This window comes from Kogia breviceps, chromosome 14, assembly GCF_026419965.1.
Source record: "Kogia breviceps isolate mKogBre1 chromosome 14, mKogBre1 haplotype 1, whole genome shotgun sequence".
Classification (NCBI taxonomy): Eukaryota; Metazoa; Chordata; class Mammalia; order Artiodactyla; family Physeteridae; genus Kogia; species Kogia breviceps.
In genome coordinates, this window is record NC_081323.1 from 28,356,175 (window position 1) to 28,371,678 (window position 15,504).

General features: G+C 45.4%; 1 protein-coding gene across 1 annotated transcript in view; it reads left to right on the plus strand.

Moving 5' to 3' along the window:
* Positions 1-427: 427 nt before the first annotated feature.
* The window catches only part of DTD1 (D-aminoacyl-tRNA deacylase 1), a 113,625-nt gene continuing 98,548 nt past the window's right edge, over positions 428-15,504 (plus strand). The window contains exons 1-3 of the mRNA XM_059036327.2: positions 428-596; positions 5,785-5,875; positions 7,499-7,734. Of these exons, the coding sequence (XP_058892310.1) occupies positions 554-596; positions 5,785-5,875; positions 7,499-7,734 (370 nt within the window). The 5' untranslated portion in view covers positions 428-553. The remainder of the gene's footprint in view (positions 597-5,784; positions 5,876-7,498; positions 7,735-15,504) is intronic.

Below are 15,504 nucleotides of genomic sequence, written 5' to 3' on the forward strand. Positions count from 1 at the left end.
GTGCACTGCCAGGACACGGATAGGTCAAATGAATACCTAAACAGTTAAATGGCTATTTTAGGCAGCAGATACTCTCCTGTCTGGTTTTTGAGGAGTTACAAAGGCAGGAAGACAAGGGGAAAAGAATTTGGGAGAATCTGGGGGCAGAAGGGTGGAAACATGGAAGGAGGCACACGATTAGGATTAGGATTCAGGACAAAGCTGGGATTCAGGGATGACTGTCTCTCAGGCCGGGGTTTGTGAAAAGAAACCGGGGTCAGAAACTACTGTCTGGGCACCAGTGAGTCGGGCTGGGGTGTGGGGGTGGGGAAGGGGCTTGCGGGACTCCAGCGTCCGGGCCGGGATCATCTAGCTGTACAAGGGACAGGACCAAGATGGGCGGGACCAACCTGTGGTGGGTGTGGCCGACGTGGGCGGGCCGTCGACTCGCGGGTTCGGGGGGTCGGAGCGCGCTTCCAGGTGTCCCCGGCAGAGGGCGCGGGCAGCTGCGCAGCCCGCGGAGTCCCGAGGCCGGAAGCCGCGCGGCGCCGCCCCGCTCGCCCCAGCCGTCGCCATGAAGGCCGTGGTGCAGCGCGTCACCCGGGCCAGCGTCACAGGTCAGTCGGGCGGGGCCGGGCCGGGCTGGACGCCCCCGGGCCGCAGCCGGCCGCGCGCGAGCCCGGCCCCTGCGGCCCCAAGTCCCCGCCGTCCCGGGGCGCCGTCCACGGGCTGCTGGGTCTCCGCATAGTGTCGCGGTGACCGCGCCTCGTCGTCTTCTGCAGCGTTTCCTTTAGTCCGGAGAGCAGGTGGCCTCCCGCATCCCCCGAGCGTCCCCCGAGCATCCCCCGGCCCGTCCTTCCACGCGGTGTTGCACAGACGACGCGTGGGGAGCGTTTCCGGGGCACACACCCCCTCCCCAGCCTTCTGCGCCGCGTTTCCCTTTCTAGCCGGTTTTCTCCGTGTCCCGGTTCACCTGGAGCTTGACTCCCCTAAGGTGCCCGCTCGTGACAGGTGCTCGTAGGGGTGGGTTCTGACCGTGTCTGCCCACGTGACCCGGGTGGGAACCCAGAGGATCCAGGATGAGATGTTTCTCTTTTCCACCAGTTTCATGTGAACCGAGCCACGCAACCATCAGTCGTGGCTTGAACACTGCGGTCTAGTTTGAACATCAGGGGTCCAGGTGATTAATAGGTAGAAGGAAGTCCTTTTAAAAACTCAAGCCAAGATAAGCAGAAATAGAGACACAGAGGTAGAGAACAAACGAATGGACACCAAGGGGGAAGGGGTGGGTGGGATGGATTGGGAGATGGGGATTGACATATATACACCTACACTATTGATACTATGTATAAAATAGATAACTAATGAGAGCCTACTGTACAGCACTCTACTCAGTGCTCTGTGGTGACCTAAATGGGAAGGAAATCTAAAAAAGAGGGGCTATATATACACATATAGCTGATTCACTTTGCTGTACAGCAGAAACTAACACAACATTGTAAAGCAACTATACTCCCCAATTTTAAAAAAAACCTCGAGTGAAGATAGTATAGATGTTAAAATTTTTTGAATGATTAACTTTATATTGTCTTCTAGTCTTTCCTATTTTTATTGGCAGAATTCTAATATGGTTTCAGTTCAAGTAGTTCTAGATATCCTTTCCGTCAAGCCCATACCAAATGTGTGTTTCTATGTCCAGGAAAGTATAAATCTAAAAACGAAACAACAAAATCCCCTAAAGAAACAATCAAACTCAGTAAAACCATATATTTAGATCTGAGATTCTACTTTTCAGTCCTGGCTAATAATTTCTAAGCTGTTCTGATAAGTGATTTTTGATATCGTCCTGGAGTAATAGGGAATAGTATAGCTCTGGGATTTATGGAATTTTAAAACAAAGTGGGGTTTTTCTTGTGTTTTTTTTTGTTTTTTTTTTAGCATTTTAGTTAATATGTAACTTCACTAAAACTGGGAAAATTCATAGATGAAAAGATTTTCTTGCTTTTTTTGAGAAGAATCTTGCAGCCTGCCCTATGTGGTCATGATGACCAGTGAGCAGACTGGAGAATGTTAAGTTTTGATCAGAATGGAGAACTCTCCATTGTGCTGATCTGGAATATCAAAAACACATTTCTGTGAGATTAGCTGAATAGTTTGAATGATCTTACTTTACTATTTAAGTTGTATGCTTTTAGTTAAAAACAAAAAATTAACCGTCTGAAGGTGTTAATAAGATGGAATTCTCTCACAGTGCTGGGAGAAACTTTGAGTTAGCCTTGCCTTCTACTTGCATTGTAATGGAGAGAGATTTTCTGATTCCTTTAGAATGTGACTGGTTTCACTTCCATGTGGCCTTTCTCGAATGGCACTTGATTTCAAAGGTTCTAAAATGTCACTTCCAGTTTTATAGGTGGGACAGAGTATTAGGAGTCACATATTACGTGGCAGACTCACTTTATGAGCTTGGTCAGGCACATTTGATGCCTTAGCACGGTTACTGTGATAATCTAATTTTAAAAGCTTTATGACAGAACACTTCAAACATATTCATGTGGTTACACAGATGGAATAGTACAATAACCCCCGTGTCTATCACTCAGCTTTATAAGCTGAAATCTGAATAGAATCATAGAATGTTGGGAAGAGATTGGTTGGGTTTGAATGCGTTAATTTGGGAGCTGGTGAATTCTTCTCAAAGAGGAAGTCTTGGTGATGCCACTATATTTGGCACCAAATAAACATTGACTAAATAGCTCAGGTCTTTTCCAGCCCTGTGACCTTTTGTCTAAAATGGTGATTCTCAAGTTTTTCCCCTTGGAAATGCGTTTGTCTATAATAAAACATCCCTTTAACCTCCTAATTCGTCTGCCTGAAGGAGGGACAAAACTTCTCCAAAATAAGAGAGCGAATTGTGTCATCTCAAGACTTTGGTGCATAATTCATTTCTTATTAGGATAATACCACATTATAAAAATGTCGAAACTGTTCAAATAGTGATTTGAATCACTTCAAATAGAGATTCTGTTTTTGAGAATCTATTCTAAGAAGATAATCCTAATTATAGACAAAGCTTTAGAGGACTGAACAGGTGGAGCACAGAAGATCCTTAGGGCAGTGAAACTCCTCTGTACGATACTGTCATGGTGGATACATGTCATTACATTTGTCCAGACCGATAGAATGTCCAACACCAAGAGTGAGCCCTCGTGGAAACTGTGGACTTTAAGTGATAATGAGGTGTCAGTGTAGGTTCATCATTTGGAACAAATGTACCATCTGGAGGGGGACGTTGATAGTGGGGAGACTGCATGTGGGGCTGAGAGTATATGGGAAATCTCTGTACCCTCTGTTCAGTTTCACTGTGAACCTAAAACTGCTCTATACACGAAAGTATATTAACCGCCCCCCCCCCAGAACTTTAGTGTATAAAGATTTTCACCACAGTGTTACTTATTGAAGTGAAACATTTTAAAACAAACCATTTATCCAGCCAAATAGGATGGTTAGTCCATCCATGGATGGAATGCAAATGTGCCACTGGATGGGCTGCAACTATTAAAATATGCTTAGGAAAAGCTCATAATGTGGAAAAATCCTTATGAGATGTTAAAAGATGAGACACAAAAATTTATACACAATATTATTATGGTAGTTGAGAACAAATATGAAGTAAAATCTGTGAATAGAGGAAATATCAAAAGGAAATCAGTAACATACTAAAGTGCTTGTCTTCGGTTGTTCTTTTTTCTTTCCTGTTTCTTTTATTTTTTAAAGTTTTCTATACTGCATATGCGTTACTTTAATGGTGGACATAGTTCAATCTTCATTCTTGTTTAAGTTTTTAAAATACACTCTGGGGAAAATTTTAAAAATACATTGATATTGTAAGAAAATAACATTGACTTACTTAAAGAACAAATAAAACCACAGTTTTCTAAAGCACTGCAAGCAAACAAGCAACCCAAGTTGTTTACTGCTTATGTCAGGATAGCTGATTTCTGTTTCAGATTTTGCATCAGTGGCTCAAAGGACAGTAAATCACTCACAGTCCATTATAAAAAAAGCAGCACAGAAGAAAATATTAAAATATTTGTGTTTTCTTAATCATAAAACTAAGAGAAGTTAAGCTTTAATAAGAATTATTTCAGGGACTTCCCTGGTGGTCTAGCGGTTAAGACTCCATGCTCCCAATGCAGGGGGCTTGGGTTTGATCCCTGGTCAGGGAACTAGATCCCGCATGGCACAACTAAGATCCTGCATGCCTCAGCCAAAATAAATAAATCAGTAAATATTCTTTAAAAAAGAGTTATTTCAGGAACAAACTGATGCTTGTGCTCCCCTCGTGTCTGTCAGATGGTCCCTTGTCAGACACCTGCAGGAAGAGGGTTTCTCACTCTTCCCTTAGCTTGCAGGATGTGGCAACATGGTACAGTCTGTGATGCCTTGTCAGGTATATTTATAAATATTATTATCTAGCAGAAGCAAATAACAAGAAAATGGCAGAGTTGACCTTTCTCCTGATTGGAACATTAGGTCAGTATACAATAAAATAACCAAGCATCAATAATCTAATGAGCTTTGGCAAAAAGTTGGCCCCAAAAATTGAAAATTATGAAGATCAACATTTGAAATATGGATTTAGTTTCACCACCATATGATGTGTCTTGACCTAAGTACTGTGCCAGCACTGAGATGCTGTCTAATGGTAGTAGAGTGTACATTTGATGCTAAATACATATGCAAATGTTTGGAATAGGAATCTATGTTCAAAGAATTTTTTTTATGCATGGGGTGCATCACTCAAAATGATTTGGAGGTCATTGGCTTAGAATGCAACCTTAGTAATAAACTGGGAAATAATAGAAGTTTGCTGACTTGAAGCTTAACTTTTATTTTTTAAAAATATTTATTTATTTATTTTAAACTTAATTAATTAATTAATTTATATTGTATTTTTGGCCGCACTGGGTCTTCATTGCTGTGCACGGGCTTTCTCTAGTTGCAGCAAGCGGGAGCTACTCTTCGTCGTGGTGCGCAGGCTTCTCATTGCAGTGGCTTCTCTTGTTGCCGAGCACGGGCTCTAGGCGTGCAAGCTCAGTAGCTGTGGCTCATGGGCTCTAGAGCACAGGCTCAGTAGTTGTGGCGCACGGGCTTAGTTGCTCCGTGGCATGTGGGATCTTCCCAGACCAGGGCTCAAACCCATGTCCCCTGCATTGGCAGGCGGATTCTTAACCACTGCGCCACCAGGGAAGCCCCTGGAAGCTTAACTTTTAAACTGTTTTTTATGTATGATATATATTTATCTTTTCTGCAGTAAGAGAAATCATTTCTTTATTTTTATGACATAAATGTTTTCCATTGTGCATTGTGTATTGTGTTATCAGGTTTGCTGATTTCCAAGAATAGCAGGCATCTCCTTTTTGAGAATTACTATAGCTGAGCTGGATTCTCTGGGGAGAAAAACTTTTGTTGTTACAGATGGGCAAACTCATAGAAAGTTTCAGGGGTCTCAACCAAGGTAGCACAGATGAAAATGCGGCCTGAAAATCCTGCGTAATGGTTGTTCACTTCACAACTCATTCATTCCAAATGTAAAGTCAGAATGGACAAAGTATGATTATCATACTGCATCGACGTAACCCCTTTCACGTTTCAGTACCTACTGACTTTGCCAAAGAAGTTACAAGAAGTATGTGTGATGTTTAAACTTTCCTGTGGTTGCTCAAATGTGCTTCATGGCACTGTTTGGTTTTCCCTTTTGTTTCCTTTCCCTTTTGTCTCTTTTCCCTTTTGTTTCCTTTCCAGTTGGTGGAGAACAGATAAGTGCCATCGGACGGGGCATCTGTGTGTTGCTGGGTATTTCCCTGGAAGATACACAGAAGGAACTGGAGCACATGTAAGAGGCGGATTTCCACGTCACTGCCTTTCTAGTGGGACATGTGCTGGTCATCTAGCTGGCTGGCTAGCTATTTAAATAAATTTTATATGTATATATATATATATATATATATATATATATATACACATACATATATATATGGAACTTCCGTTGTCACGCAGTAAGTCAGTGACAGGTCAGGAGCACACCTTAGCCTCTGTCCCTATTTGCTGCTGCAGCCTTGAACCATTCTCTTAGTGTGAAAACCAAGCCTCTTCTCATAGGAATGTTTTATGTTTTCAGTTTGAGCAGTATGGTCTGGGCACTGTTTACACATGTTACGAATGCCAGTTGTTCACCGTACACGTAAGGATCTGGAGCTCAGAGAGGTTACATTACCTGCCCAAGGTCATGCACACGTCCTTAGCAAAAAGCCTGACTCCAGATTAGAACCTAGGTCACCTGGCCTGGAAGCCAGTGCTCTTTTTACTAAGGTGGGAGGTTTGTCATTGCTGTTGACCCTTACTTAGTACAGGCAGCCTCCCACTCCTCGTGTTCACCCTCCCCCGCACCACTTTGCACATGTACTTCAGATGCTTGGGTCCATTTTCTCTGCCCCTGGTGCCCAGAGCCTCCATGTGACAGTTGCCCAGTTGTCCCTTTTGTATTAGGGTGAAAACCAGACTTGGAACCAAGCTCCCGCTAGGGTGTTGATGGCTAGTTCAATAACACTCACAGATGTTGGTATTTTAAAAGCTGTCTCCTGGATACGCAAAGAGGGAGCGAAGTGGTGTAGTGGTTAAAAGCTGGGGGACTGGTCTGAATCTCTCCATGGCTCTGACAAAATGGAGAGCTAGTACTTAACGTGGTTAAGAGCAATGACTCAACATAAGGCAGACCCCCCTGTGGAGAAGGGGTGATGAATAGTGCCCACCGTAGAGGGTGCACACGGAAGGTGTCGGCAAATGAGTATTTGTTCAGGCTTTGAACACGTCTTCAACATCATCCAGAAAGGTGGCTTCAAGTGGTGGAATTGCAGCTTTCACGGAGGTAGTTCTTTGTCATTTGTCTCAAGTCTGACCTTATAAATGCTATCTGGTCCTCCTCCTTGCCAGGGTGGCCGTCCTTTGTCATCCACGTGTAGAGGGAAAGCCCCGCTGGGGCGTAAAGAGCATGTGACATAGTTGTCAAGGTGTCTTTCCCCAGATCTTTTTGCATATCTGCAATGACCATGAGTTTTCTCCAGGGTATTTGCTGAATTGTTCATTTTGAGAAGTTCCAAGAAAGGGTATAAAAACGGGGCATCATTTATTCCAGTATAAAGATGGAATTCTGTAAAAAATTGAGCCCATGTTTTGACACATCTGGTTCCCTTTGGAAGCTGCTATGAATTGGAGGGGCTGACAAAAAAAAAAAAAAAAAAAGGAAATCACCAATCAACACTAAGAGGTAGGACTATTATTACAGATGCGGAAACTGAGGCACAGAGTAGAAAGTAACTTGCCTAAGGTCACCCCTCCTGTAAATGATGGAGCCAGCACAATATCCCTAGTCAGCAGGGTGCTGGTGACATTTGGGGGTGTGGGTGTGTCTGGGGGGCTTGTGATTCTCCAGGTAGCTCTCACCCCTGTTTTCCCCCAGGGTCCGGAAGATCTTAAACCTTCGTGTGTTTGAGGATGAAAGTGGGAAACACTGGTCGAAGAGCGTGATGGACAAACAGTATGAGGTGCTGTGCATCAGCCAGTTCACCCTGCAGTGCGTCCTCAAGGGGAACAAGCCCGACTTGCACCTGGCGATGCCCTCAGAGCAGGCAGAGGGCTTCTACAATGGCTTCCTGGAGCAGCTACGCAAGGCATACCGGCCGGAGCTTGTCAAAGGTAGGCGGGAGCCCCAGCGCCCAGGAGGGCGTCCCCTGGAGACTTCCTGGCAGGGGAAAGGCAGTCTGCAGATGCAGCATTTCCTTTTCCAGAAAGCTCACTGTTTACACTTATTACTTTCTTAAAACAGCATAAGGGCCGCTGCCGCCGCCACCACTGTTGTGCGTGTCCTCTGAATGCCCCAGTACCGTTTACCCTGCTTTATTCTTCTGTCCACATTTGGGATGTTTAGCAACCCAGCAGTGTACTTGATATAGTGGTGGTTCATTTCGGTTGCTTATCCTGCCCAACAGAGAAATACAACTGCCAGACGCAAATGGGAGCCATGTGTCATTTTAAATATCTAGGAGCCATATTAAAAAAAAGAAAAAGAAACAAGTGAAATTAATTTTAAAACTGTATTTCGGGCTTCCCTGGTGGCGCAGTGGTTGAGAATCCGCCTGCCGATGCAGGGGATACGGGTTCGTGCCCCGGTCCGGGAAGATTCCCACATGCTGCGGAGCGGCTGGGCCCGTGAGCCATGGCCGCTGAGCCTGCGCATCCGGAGCCTGTGCCCCGCAACGGGAGAGGCCACAACAGTGAGAGGCCCGCATACCACAAAAAAAAAAAAAAAAAAAAACCAAAAAACTGTATTTCATTTAGCCCAATATATCCACAATATTCTGATCTCACCCTGTAGTCAATGTCAAGAGTTAATAACGAGATAACTCACATTCCTTCTTCTTACTGAAGTCTTTCATGCTCACAGTGTATCTCGATTCAGACCAGCCACATGTCCGGCGCCTGGTGGCTGTGTGTGGCTCTCGGCTGTCATTTGGACAGTGTAGGCTTAACGGCTTGTCGTGGGGACTGCCAGCCTAGCCTGACTGATCAAGATTAAGCCTAGAAAACGCCTGAGAAGAGTGGGCCCGGTTTGTGGGAGGATGATGAATCGGAACTTATGAATCTTCTTAAGAGGGTGTGTTTCTAGTCTGTTTTCATGTTCCTAGTGTGCTTTTCCTTCAAAGTTACTGGGAAGCATATTTAGCCTCCTTTGGTGATGCACCTCAGGGTGAGAACTTGCTCAGCAGGATGTCTGCTTCCGAGTCTGACTGCAGCTGCTCCTGATGCTGTCGGACTCTCGTAGCTGTTGCGTAGTTGTTAATAGTTGACTCTGTAGTGTTTCCTACACTTTAGCTTTCTCTCAGTGGGTTAGACAAACCCAGGTCCCTTTGTTATTGGGCCTGTTTTCAACCATAAGTAATAAAAGTCAGAGCCCCACATCTCTGAGGGTCGTCAGCTCCTCAGATGGCTCGTGTTCTAAGGAGTGATGTTCCAGCCCCTCACTGGTATTTCCTTTCATTTAAATTCTCCTCTTACTTGTGTCAGGTGTCCATTTGCCAAAAGGCCAAATGGATTCTATGTGATCAGGACCCTCCCGCCTTAAGTCAAATCCTGCTCTTTACTTGGGTCCTGGTAGAGCAGAATATGTTCGCTTCATCTGGGAACATCCAAGTTTAGAACTCCATTGGCGTGTCCGATCGTGGATGTCCACCGGGGTCCTCTGTCCCTCGTGGCTTTGCTGCAAACAAGGTTCTTCCCAGAATTAGCAATTAAGTCAAGTGCTCTGAATAATAATTTTTCTTGGCTGAGCCAAGGATTAATGCTGCCAGCATTGTCTTTTCTGCTTGATGTTTCTAGAATCATCCCATTTCTGAGTAATCTCAGACGTATTTGGGGATGCACTGAAGTCCTTTGAAGGATGAGGAGAAAGAATATCATGAAAGGACTTCCCTGGTGGTGCAGTGGTTAAGAATCTGCCTGCCAGTGCAGGGGACAGGGGTTCGAGCCCTGGTCCAGGAAGATCCCACATGCCTCGGGGCAGCTAAGCCCGTGCACCACAACTACTGAGCCTGCGCCCTAGAGCCCGTGTGCCACAACTACTGAGCCTGTGCTCTAGAGCCCACGTGCCACAACTACTGAAGCCCGCGCGCCTAGAGCCCATGCTCCGCAACAAAGAGCAGTCTCCTCTCACCACAACTAGAGGAAGGCCGCGCACAGCAACAAAGACCCAACGCAGCCATAAATAAATAAATTTATATATTAAAAAAAGGAATATCATGAAAGCACAGGTGAGGGCCCTTTCCATGGGAGAACAGTGATGGTCGTGAAGGAATGCTTGAGTGAAAACAAAACCACTTTCATCTAAAGCCTTAAAGAGGAACGTTTTATTATTCAGTGCTTTGTGTTCCTAAAAACACCTTTTACGTTTTGAAAAAAATCTGTATTTCATCCAGGTAATTATATGAAGTGCCTGAAGCAATGTACTGTAAACAGTATAATTTTATAATGGATCAGAATTTAAGCTCATGGGGTATGATACCTCTGATCATTTTGATGAAAAATCAACATGAATTATGCCACGGGTTTTAATAAGAATTTATTTTCTGCTCCTTTGGGCTTTCAGAGGCACTACAGTGATTTCCCAGGGCCTCACTCACTCTTCGCCTTTTTTCTCCTTTATGGTCTTTAGTGGAACGAAGTACAGGGAGCGTGTTTTACATGCTTGCTGTCTTTTGGTAAATTTTGAGATTCTGGCTTCCAGCTCCAGTACGGAAAGTCCTCTGTGACCTGGAGGGAAGATGGAACACAAACTGCTAAATACATTTTCTTTCTTTTAGGATTTTCAGGACCTCTTTAGTGACTTTAAGACTTAAAGGAGTTTAATTCGAAAATTAAAACATTTAACCCTAACCCTAAAAGATTTTTAAAAATTTCCAGTTTTATTGAGGTATAATTGACCTATAACACTCCATTAGTTTTAGTTATACAACATGGTGATTTGATATACACATATATTGTGAAATGATCACCACAATAAGTTAACAGCCATCACCTCACATGGGTTGACAGTTAAGGTAAGGATGCTGTACCTCACATCCCTAGAACTTAGTTATCTTCTAACTGGAAGTTTGTACCTTTTGACCACCTGCACCCTCCAACTTTGGCAACCACCAGTCTCTTCTCCGTATTTATGGGTTTGTTTTTTTTAGGTTTCGTAACATAAGTAAGATCAGACAGTGTCTTTCTTTGTCTGACTTTTTTCACTCAGTGTAAAACCCTCACGGACCATCCATGTCGTCATGAATGGCAGGATCTCCTCCTTTTGTGGCTAACTGGTATCCCACTGTGTGGCTAGGCTACATCTTCTTTATCCCTTCATCACCAGTGGACATTTAGGTTGCTTCCATGTCTTGGCTGTTCGTTTAATTAGACATTTATTTTCACTCCCTTCCTCTTTACTGACTGAAACTTTATTTCAAATGCATATTTGATCTGCTTCTCTTACTTGTTGTTAAGGGCTGGATGGAGGGTGGGTCGTTGTCCTTTTACTCCTCTCTCTTGCTTCTGCGCCTCCAGTGGTACCCGTCGCCTTCTGGCGTTTTCGCCACCTGCAGCTCCTCTGCACTGCCCAGCCGTGGCTCATGTGCTGGATGGTGAGTCTGCTGATCTTGGCTCCCGAGCACGGCCTGCTCGGTGCTGTGACCTCAAGCGCTTTCCCTGTGTTCCGTGTGGAATGGGAACCCTGGAGGGCAAGCTGTTTATGGTGTGGTATCCTCACATGTTTTTATTATAATTGTTACTATTATTAGTATTAGCGTAAAGCATGCCAGAATGCATCTCTCTGGGGCTTAGTATGTGCCAGGCGCCGTGCGAGAGTAAACCCTCTTCATGCTTCCGTCACTGAACCCTCACAATGACCCTAGCAGGTGGGCACTGCAATCACCCCCATTCTGCACATGAGAAGGCTGAGGTGCAGCGGAGTAACCGAGGAAGGTCACTCAGCGTCTAAGTGGCAAAGCCGGGAATGGAACCAGCCGGCATCTCTAGAGCCCGAGCTTCATTCTATAACTCACCCCTTCTTGATTTGTTTTCCTTTTCATTATCCTTCTGAATTCATCACATCTATTGGGATGCCTTCTCTGCTGCTCAGACACAAGTAGGTCCAGTAGGAGGGGAGCAGGAAAGCTTGAGGCCAGGTGGTCGTACATCTCGGAGCAGTGATGTTAATCCAGAATTTTAGTCCTGTTTCTGTTGGGGGAGATTTTACTGGTTCTTTCAAGTCATTTCTGGGCCTCCTGTGTCCGTAAGTCACTGTTTTTATCTGCCTGCCCCGTGCGGGGCTCTGGGTATATGGTGCTGTCCCTGCTGTGAAGGAGCTTCCAGTCTGGTGGGGAGAGAGTGGGCACATGGCTGCTTCCATTAGAGCAGAGAGAACCTCTCATTCTGCAAAACCACCTCTGAAACTGCCAGAGTTCATGGCAAACCACTGATGACCTGTGGCTGGTCCAGAAGGGTGTGCACGCTTGTTTTCACTTTCATAAAATGCATCCAAAGAGCTGCTGCTGCCGGTGCTGGGGGCTTTCCCGTGCCCCCGCCGTCCCGCTGCCTTTGCCGGAGAACAGCTCTGACCCCGTGCAGCCTCTGCGCTGTGCACACACTCCCTTGTTTACCACTTGTGTATGAGCGAGTTCTCTCTATGGAAACAAGTATGGGGCCAGAACCTTCTGTCATTTCGGTGTGATGCATGCTTTGAAGGACTGACCGACAGGGGTGGGTCCTAAGATAGCGGTGGCTGATGGTGTCTGTTCCCTGTTTAACCTCCTTGACCCTTCACACTAATTCCCACCTGCAGGTCGTTAACTCTTGATGCGTGTTCTGGGCTTCTAAGTAGCACCCTGGTTACTCGCAGTGGAAACACCTCCGCTTATTTCTCTTCCCCAAACTCTAGGGCCTCTTCCCCTTCTGTTGCGCTGACCTGGAACGCTGGACAGACGAACCTCAGAGCAGAGGTCAGGTTTACCAGGACTCTCCTGGTTTTAGCGCTGAAAACCCTTCATTCTCAGAAACCCTTTGGTCCGGGGCACACTGGGGCAGCTGGTCACCCTAGAAGCTGCTATGCAGCAGGGAGGTGCCCGGAGCTACCTGAGCCAAGTGGGGTCCTCAGTGCAGGGTGCACAGGTGCAGTCCTGTGAGCATGGGAGGTGAGGTGGGGCTGAGGATGACCGTCCTCCCTGCACCCACCTCATCTTATCCCCCAGGGCCTCCCCACATTGCTTGGCTTCTCGGGGTAGCTGGATTTCTACCATGGTGCCAGCAGTGGGTGCTCCAAGGGACAGGAAGTGGAAGCGCCAGCCCGTGAACCAGGCCTGGCAAGTGGCCCCACGTCACCCCCCAGATGCTGTTGGTCAGAGCAGTTTCTCAGCCCACCCAGCTTCAAGGTGAGGGGTGGAGACCCACCTTGCAGTGGAAGGAGTGTCAGAGTTTGTGGCCATCTTTACTCCCCCCAGCTCATAACTCTGGTACTCTCAAAGGGTTTTCTCTGGGCCCTCTTCAAATAATTGCTGTAGGGGGAAAATCCTACCGTGCAAATCCATCAGTTCTCCCCTCTCCTGCAGGACGAGCCTGAGGTTAAGGGTGCTTTATTGGACCCCCAGCCTGAGTGGGCCCTCTGCAGCCAGGAACCTCCATCCTTCGCATGAACGCTGAAAGCACCATTCAGTGGGGGTCATGCACCACTCTCAGAGTTGAGATTTGAGCATGGATTGCTTTTACAGTTAGGAAAAAAACAAATGTTATACCAGAATGGAATAGTTGAAAAGAGGGATCTCCACTCGCAAGTGTCTTGTTCCAACTCCGAGCCGTTTGTGATGGACCCAGGAAAGCATTTACCCAAATCAGAAGCTTCCACGGTATTAAAAAGAGCTACCTGCGTATTCCCTGCGGGGCTGATCTGTCGTGGGCGGCAGAGAACTAGAGAAATGTGGAAGGACGTGTAGGGAGTGCAGCAGCCGTCTGCCTGCCTCCCCTCTCTTCTCTCTGGGGGACCCCATCATACCCCAGCCCCTATAGGTTCATCTCACAGAGAAGGTGCCAGAAAGAGGAAGACCACGTCTAGTCTTTGCTTCATGGTTAGTGTTTAATTTTTCACAGGTTTGCTTGATTTTCTTCTCTTTTTACTACTTAAAACATTTAAGCAGCGTGAGTGAGCTTTCAGTGGAAGCCTATTTTATGTATTTTGGTGACGGCTGTGATGCCAGAGGCTAAATTATTGTTCATGTAAATTTAGGAAATCACAATGTGGGATCACATTTTCGCTGTGATCTGAATATGTAGACCCTGAATCAATAAGGTTGTAAACTCTTCCTATTTCCTCTGCTGAAAGATTCAGACTTTTCTTTTCATCCTGAGTTATTTCAAGTCTTTGGACAGTCACAACAGTGAAAGGAGTTTCTTTCCCCCTATACCTTCTTTTTAAAAATTGCCTTTATTTCTTCCGATTGAATTGCTATTATAGATTCTGCTGGGCAAGAAGAAAGAGCTGGTCTCGCAATTCATGGCCAAAAGTCTGGAGGAAGCTCAGGAAAAGAGATAAAGGGGACGAAAGAGAATAAGAACAGTAGGTAGAAGGAGTCTGAGAGGAAGAGGATGGATGGGGCAGCACAGCTACCAGGATGAGCCTGTCCTCTTCTCCCTGGACCCAGAGGTATTCCTCGCACAAAACAACAGACACCGTGGTATGTGAGGTGCTGTGCCATGTCCTCGGGGTCCTGAACCACTGCCTTGTCACTGACCCTGGTTTTAGCTGACACAGACACTTAGGTGGGAAAGGAGAGCTGGTAAAATCAGGTGGTCGTTAACTTCGGAATAATCAACTAAGCAAATCAAGGAAATCATGAAGAGCTAGGATTTAAAAACAAAAATGGGTAGAACTGGCCATTTGGTTAGAGGGAAGGTAAATTATGGTAGCTACAGAAATGACATAGCATAAGTGTAAAGCAAAAAGAGAAATGAGGAAGTTGATCCTCAAAATACTGAAGAGAGTAAAAGAAAAGGAAGGAAGAAGAGAAAATATGCATGGATTTGGCCAGAATCAGGCACAGGTCTCTATGAAACTCCTGCGTGACAGCTTTGGCCTAGGCTGCAGTTTGCCTGGTAGACTCTGTTGGCACTGCGTGTGTGAGGCTGTAGTATCCCCAAAGCTTTGATCTTCTAGAGTTTTTACCATCTTATAGATGAAAATGGTATCTCATTGTCGTTCTAATGTGCAGTGTGTGTTTGAACATTTTTCAGATGTTTGAGTGACTTGTATTAGATTTCTGTGAACTGTTCAGGTTCTTTATTTCTGTGAGCTTTTTACATAAGCTATGACTTGCAGATATTTTTTCATTTATTTTGTCATTTGTCCTTTGACCTTGCTTAGGGGGTTATTTGCTAGACAGTCATTTTTCATCCTTAATTAGTTGATTATCATTTTTTGGAACTGTTTGTTGGATTTTTACTGTGCTTTTACATCGGGTAAGGTGTGTCTGGCCCACAGTGCTCTTTGGAGTTTTCCTTGCTATTCCTTTTTTTGGCCATACCATGTGGCTTGCAGGATCTTAGTTCCTCAACCAGGGATCGAACCAGGGCTCCTGGCAGTGAAAGCACCAAGTCCTAACCACTGGACCACAAGGGGAATTCCCCTAGCTATTCTTAATTGTTATTTTTCTATATGCATTTTAAAATCAGCTTGTCTAGTTCCAGAAAATAATCTGTTATTTCTATTTGATTTTCATTAAATTTATAAATTCATAATTCCTTTGTTTCATGATAATAATTACTCTTAGCATATTTACTTACCTCCCTTAACTATTTTTTGGGACAAACTGCAGCACTGGCAGGACGCCAGCCCTCAGCCTACCCTGGGCCCATGCAGCTGAAATGTGGCTGGAGACAACGTCCACATCA